Here is a 6978-nt window from a genome sequence, read left to right on the forward strand (position 1 = left end):
CAGGAGTTGGGAGAGCAGAGGAGGGAACAGCTACGCAGTACTAAACGCTCCCAAGGATTACTGCGGATAAGAAACACCTACCGTCAGGATTCTGGGAGTCGGCGTCCTTGGGAATGGTGTACAGGTCATAGGTGCTGTTCTCCAGGTTGCTGGCTCTCTGCAGAGAGGGGGGAAAAAGCCCGTTTGTGACGGGATTTCACAGAACCGACGTTCGTGGCCTCACGGCACGTTCTCTAGGGCACGACGCAGCAGCGGGGCCTCACCGTGCAGAGCAGGACCGCGTTCTCCGCCGGGTTGTATGACATGTTGAACACGGGGAACTTGGAACCACTGAGAAGAGGCATGAAGAAAAGAGAAAGTGAGAGTGGGCCAAGATTAATGCTACCAAAATAAAGAGGGCTCTGCTAAACCCTCTTTATCTCCTGAAATATATCGAGTACCAAAAAAGCTCCGTTTTGGGGAACTTCCTGAATCAAAAGCACTTGGAAGCACCATAAGAACATCAGTGTGAGTTGGTGTTTCAGTGTGAAACTTCGAACTAGTTAAAAAATAAATAATCGTATCTGTGCACAGGTAAAAATTGACCTAAAAGACTTCACGCAGGTTTTCTAAGTTCATCTGAAAGCGGAATCGGTGGGAACTGGGTAAGCGAATGCAACACCACGAGCTAACAGGGATTCAGGACACTGGCCACGCCTCTCAGACCCAAGCCCTACCTTCGGAGCTGCATGACAGCCACATCCTTGGAGCTGTTGAAATCCAGCTGCCGCAGGAAACGGTCCTTCACGTAATAGAGCATGTTCCCGTGCACGGCGTAGGCAGGGCGCTCCCGCTCCAGCTTGAAAACGATCATGCCGCCATCGTGGCCTGTGAGAATTCAAACAAATTAAACCCTGGGGGTGTTACTGGGGGTGTTATCTGATGCTCCAACCCCTCCCAAGGGCTGAGAGAACTCAGAACCAGCTGCCAGCCGCAGCTCCTCAGCCTGATGACTGAAGTGATTCTGCTTCCTCCCTCAGAGCCCACCACCCGCTTTTAGGTTTCCTACATAAACCCAAGACCTGACGCTCTTCTAGAACTGTCCTGCCTCACCAACACGTGCTTGTCCAGCCCAGGGTGGGCTCCCCTCGGACCTGTCCCACCCCTCCTCAGCCTCAGAGCGCTTCGTTGGTGCTCTTCTAGAAATGTCCTGCCTCACCAACACGTGCTTGTCCAGCCCAGGGTGGGCTCCCCTCGGACCTGTCCCACCCCTCCTCAGCCTCAGAGCGCTTCGTTGGTTAAAGCGGAGGCTACTGGTTCCAGTTTGAACCGTGGTGGAGATTTTCCCTTTCATTCCAGATTTAATAAAAGCATCTGGAAGTCAGTGTGTTCTGCAAAATGTGCCAAAGAAAAGCAAATCCTACGTGGGTTCCCTCCACGGAATCCAGTTTCTCTTCCCAGCGACCTGTCAGACACTGGATCAGTTGGTTTTTTACCTGCAGCGAAGAGGTTCAGGTTGGGGTGAGCCGCCAACACCCAAAAGCGATCATGGTCCCGCCGGAAGGTCTGGACGCCGGTGCTAGAAGGGCCACAGAAGCAAGAGAAATAAAATAGAAACTTTAGGGTAGACTTCAACTTCCAACATAAAGCTCCTGAGCTTTTCCACGCCGCCCCAGCAGCACGAGGAGCCCACTGGGAGCTCAAAAAACTCCTCAAAGCCTTCTGGCACGTGAAAAATTCCCATTTAATGCCTTTTCAGTGGCTGTATCGCTAGGTCAGCCCTTCCCACCTGCCTTCAGACAACTACAAGCCTTGGTCTGAGCGTGCACCTCAAAGAAATGACTCTCCCCTCATGAATGATCCAACATCGGTTTTACAAACTCCAATTTCAGTTTCCCAAGGAGGAACTGCAGGTCCTTCAGAGGGGTAAAAACGTCCCTGAAAGGACTGAGCCACCAGCACGCACCGTTTGGACATATCCCAGACACGGATGCTCTTGTCTTCCGAATTGCTGAGGATTAGCTCCTGCCGCGGGTGAAAGACGGCGCAGGAGACGTTGTTGTAGTGTCCCCGGCAAGTGTCCACCTCCCAGGCCTTCGATTCTAACCAGAAACGGGAAAGGAGAAGGAAAAAAAAAAAAAAAATCACTAATCAGGTTCTGCTGCCACAGCAGAAGCGCAGCGAGGGTTTTATTGTAAAGCGTCGACCATGGGTTACTGGAAAAACTGCCGTTCCCAGTTACTGCCTCGCTCTGCCCACCAGCACAGCTCACCTAAGGGAGACAGAGCCCCCAGGTGACTAAAGAGGTCGCAGAATTATCTAGTTTAGCTGACAAAAGCAGAACCGCTCCTGCTGGAGGGCTTCTACCCCTCCAATCATCTCCCTTCTTGCTCCAGAGTCAAGTTTTTCCTCTCCCACAAGCTCTGGCTCAGCAGCGGGGGCAGATCAGGAGCAGCTGGAAGCCTTTGCTGGAGCTCTGGGCTCTCCTCAAGCTGCGAGAGCCCGTGCTGGGGGGATTTTTCGCCGCTCTGTCGCACAGACATGTTTGCAAAGCGTAAATGACCCCCAGGTTCAGCCTACAGGTGTTGGAACATAAACTGGAGCCCTTCACCCTCCCGGAGAACCCTCTCACCGTTCATCCGCCAGATCTTCACTTGCCGGTCGTCAGCTCCCGACACGATCAGCGGCATGGTGGGGTGGAAGGCGGCCCAGTTCACCCCCCGATCGTGGCCCTGCAGGGAAAAACCAGCAGTTTGGTGAGGGAAGGGAACGAGGATAGCACGGACAAAGCCACAGGGGTGGCAGACGGGCCTGCCAAGCCCCAGCTCTGACTCTTTGACACACTGAACGCTCCCAGGCTGCTGCTCGTCACCTCCGCTGCCGCTTCCAGCAGCACGAGGGAAGAACAGCTGCGATTTCCCTGAGCTTTTGGCTGCGCAGAGAAAAGGGTCTCTGGTTACAGCGCAAATGTCTGCAGATTTGATTTTAAACTCAGAAAAAGTTAACGCTGTCATCCCTGAGAGCATGAAACTCCGGGGAGCTGAGTCAGGGGCTTCGACTTTTTTTCCTCTGCTGTTTTTCTAGGTTTTTAGAGGCTCATTTGTGGTACGAGGTGGCTCTGAACAGACTGTTCCACACACACCGCCTGATACTGTTACCTCCAGAACATGCTTCACCACTGCATCTGTTGTCCCAAACAAATCGACGCCCGTTATTCCCCGGACGTCTGATTCCACAGCTCCAGGGGAGAGGTTCTTCTTCCGGAGGCCTTGAGGGACAGAGAGGAAAGAGAAGCAGGAGAGGAAGCAAAAAATCATATTATCGTGACAACGTTCCTAATTTCACAACAAGCCCGTCACACACAGTCAGGTGGAAACTGGGAACCTGGAAGAGAGTGAGGAACAGCCAGGACATGGCTGGGAAACCCCTCCAGGGACGGGGACTCCACCACTGCCCTGGGCAGCCGGGGACATGCCGGGACAACCCCAACGGGACAGAAATGGCTCCTCAGGGACAACCTCAATCTACTCTGGGACAACTGGAGGCTGGTTCCTCTTGTCCTGGGGAGAGGAGATCAATCCAACCCTCGCTCCACCCTCCTGTCAGGGAGTTGTCAGAGCCAGAAGGTCTCCCTTTGCTCCAGCAAAGAGCCTCCTTTGCTCCAGCCTCAACCCCCCCAGGTCCCTCAGTTGCTCCTCAGACATTCTCCAGACCCTTCCCCATGGTCTCCAGACCATTCTCTGGACACAGTCCAGCCCCTCAAGGTCCTTCTGGCAGGCAGGTGCCCAAACTGGACCCAGGATTTGAGGGGCAGCTCAGGTTCACCCACTCCCAGGGCTCCTCTACAGCCTCACTCCGAACCCTCAGGTGACCTTTGCTTCAGCTGCTTGTCCTGACCACTGATCAGAGCCCTGACAGAACACGGACGTCTCTCACCCACGTTCAACAGCCACCAGGAAAGTTAAAGACGGGCTGGTGCGTGACTTCTGATGAGGGTACGACCATTAACACCCTCTTCAGGGGTTAATAATAAACAGAGAAAGAAAACCAGATGATTTTGTAGTTCCTGCAGGTTAACATCAGCGCCACGAGCAGGGGCTTCATTCCACAGCCCGAGAATTTCATACACATAAACGAGCTCATTCCAGCTGCGTTCCCACAGGCTCGCTCAGCAGCCGAGGAGGACACCGACCCCTGAGCTCCTTCAGCAGCAGCTTGTGAAGCCAGGAGCAACCACCTGCCCAGAACTCAGCCCACAGCCCCATCTCCCCAGGCTGGTGCCCAGTGCTGCTCACGTTCCTCATCGCTCCCGCTGAGGCTGAAGGTTTGGGAACGACATTTCAATGGGTTTAACTGAGGGCATCAAAGAACCAGCGCTCATCATCTCCACAAAACCACCCACAGATGTTGGCAGAAGCCGCGAGTTGCAGCAGAGCCCAGAAATGGAGTGAAAATGCTGCACCAAACGCCGTTTGCTCTGACTGGGATCATCAGACATAAGGGGAACTAACCCTTCCCGGGAGGCTGCTGGAGCCAGAACCGCGTCCTGCTGAGGCCGTAAGTCATCTGGGGGCTGGGGGGTGGAAATTGCGGGGAGCTGTATGTCAAATCCGTCCCTCATGAGTGTTTTGCACACGCTAATATCCTCGCAGAGTCGCGTCTGACTGGAGCGACAGCTGAGTCAATAATTCAGCGTCTCTCTAAAAGCCCTCATCACGCATCGGCCGAGGGGAGAAAAAAAAAAAAAGCAGGTCTGTACCATCTCCAAACCAATTTGGCAGCTGGAACTCTGCTGAGAGCGAGGGGTTGTGGGAGAAGGCAGCTCCTGGCAGCAACGCGGCTGAACTCCCTGCGCTGGCGCTACAGAGAGGGGCCAGGGTGGAAATAACCAGCCCGGCGCGGCCCCGGCCCCCGCTGCGGGCACAGCTGCCCGCGTCCGAGAGCGATGCATCGCTAGCAGAGCTGATGGTGCACCACCAGCCATCTCCTCCTGACACTCGTGATATTTCATTTAGGGAGGATATTTCATTCCGTTAAGGCACCAAAATACAATTAAAATATCGACAAAGTGCTTCAGGGTCTGGGCGTGCGGCCCCTGCTCTGCTCTGCCGTGCAACGGGCTGAACAAGCTGAAAGATCCCTGACAACATGATCCCTCTGTCCCCACCCGCAACGAGGCCACCAACCCCCCCAATTTTCCAGTCCCAAGGCCTTTGTAGCGCTCTCTCAGAACAAACGACTGGCAGTAATGATGACAACCCCCCTCCAAGAGCTTTTCACGGGGATTACAGGGACACAGAAATTCCAGCTGACCACACTACGTCCCTCCCAACCTGACACCCATCGCGTGCCAGGGCTCTAAAATCAGATTATGCTGCAGAATCTCCTCCTTCAGAGGATTTTTTGGCTACGCTTCAGCCCATCTACCATCACAGAGACTCCCCTGAAGCTGAAAGCAGATTAAAAGACGCCTACAGGTCCCGTCCAGCCAAATTCCTCCAATCTCCCAGAAACCAAGGGGAAAAGGTCGCCGCCAATAGAGAATTTTTCATTTTCTGCCTCACTCTCCCTGCTGCCAGCCCTCCCCCACCTCACCGGGTTCCCCCTCGAGCTCACCAGAAATATCCCAGACACGCACGGTCTGGTCCAAGCTGGCCGACACCACCAGGTCCTCCGAGGGGTGAAACTGGGCACACATCACGTAGTGGTTGTGTCCCGTCAGCACGCTGCGACGAACGGGACAGAGAACCCCAGTTAAACCAGTCAAACCACATTCCCCCAGCCTCAGTTTCATGGTATCGACAACTCCCCAGGCTTCAGCACTGGTAAATACTATCTTAACACCAAAAAATTTATTAACACAAGGCAGGCAGCAAAGTAAAAGGTGGAAAAAGGTGAGAAAAAGGTGGAAATATTCGTCCCTGATCAGTTCTCGCTATCAGCTCGACTCGGAAATAAGACGGAAGCGGCTCGTCCCCAAACTGCGCCATTATTTTTTTAAAGCAACCCCTTGATTTTTACCACACGCAAGTTCTGGACTGCCAGTTCCACACCCGAATGGTTTGGTCGTCGGAGGCGCTCAGGATCCAGGGGTATTCCTGAAAAAAAAAGTTATCCCCTAGAGGAAGCAACTCACAGCCCAGATAGCCCCTTCCCGCAGTGTCTGGCCCCAGGAATGACCCTTTCTCCGGCTTATTTAAGGTCCTGGAGGCAGAATTTAAGTCTTTTACAGCTCAACAGAAACACCAGCGAGTCCCACACAATCTCCAGCCGAGGAAGACAAAGGGATTCCCTCTCCCCCCGCATGGGGGGAAGGAGCGGAGCTTACGTGGTGGAAGAAGGTGGTGCGGATGTAGTCCAGGTGCCCCAGCAGAGTGAAGAGGCAGCGGCGCAGCTTGTAGTTCCAGACCTGCACAACAGGGAGGGGGATCGAGGATGGGTTTGGGGGGTGTCCTCACATTTCAGCCCCTCCCTCCCATTTTAAAACATGTTTCTAATGCAACCTCATCCCTAAAACAGGAGAATCACAATTTGTAGATGCTATTTTCCCTCTCTCACACGTTCTTCCTCATCTTTTAACCTGTTTGCTTGCATATTCCCCTCCCTGGGCCATACCTTTCAGAGAACAAGGACTAAAGGGGTAAAATTTCACCTTTATTTTGTAATCATCGCCTCCAGAAACAAACAGGGGCTGCTGTTTGTGGAAATCGATCCCTCGAACGGGTCCTAGAGAGAGGAAGAGCAGGTTGGAAACAGAGAGAGGGCTGGAACGACCCCTTGTACCGCTCAAAGACTACAGTTTACACTCCTGCGTAAATAAATCAAGAGCTTTGCAGCAGCAAAAAGTCACATTAACAGCCCAAGATCCCACTCCCAAACCAGTTCCTTTCCATCAGGATGCCAGGTGCCCCCAGATCTGTATTTACAGGCTCATTTTCAGCCCAGAGCAGAACCACCTCCCCCCTTTACCCATATCCAAGCCATATTCACAGCCCACAA

The 6978-nt window shown here is 53.5% G+C and overlaps 1 protein-coding gene across 1 annotated transcript in view; it reads right to left on the reverse strand.

Annotated features, from left to right (window-relative positions):
* Window positions 1-81: 81 nt before the first annotated feature.
* The window catches only part of LOC104499838 (coatomer subunit alpha-like), a gene marked incomplete at both ends in the record, with an annotated part of 7241 nt that continues 344 nt past the window's right edge, over window positions 82-6978 (reverse strand). Inside the window, 11 exons of the mRNA XM_010143396.1 lie at window positions 82-157; window positions 264-330; window positions 717-867; window positions 1476-1558; window positions 1946-2081; window positions 2612-2711; window positions 3138-3247; window positions 5596-5705; window positions 6001-6077; window positions 6308-6388; window positions 6632-6705. Of these exons, the coding sequence (XP_010141698.1) occupies window positions 82-157; window positions 264-330; window positions 717-867; window positions 1476-1558; window positions 1946-2081; window positions 2612-2711; window positions 3138-3247; window positions 5596-5705; window positions 6001-6077; window positions 6308-6388; window positions 6632-6705 (1065 nt within the window). The remainder of the gene's footprint in view (window positions 158-263; window positions 331-716; window positions 868-1475; window positions 1559-1945; window positions 2082-2611; window positions 2712-3137; window positions 3248-5595; window positions 5706-6000; window positions 6078-6307; window positions 6389-6631; window positions 6706-6978) is intronic.

Source organism: Buceros rhinoceros, unplaced genomic scaffold (assembly GCF_000710305.1).
Source record: "Buceros rhinoceros silvestris isolate BGI_N320 unplaced genomic scaffold, ASM71030v1 scaffold26859, whole genome shotgun sequence".
Taxonomy (NCBI): Eukaryota; Metazoa; Chordata; class Aves; order Bucerotiformes; family Bucerotidae; genus Buceros; species Buceros rhinoceros.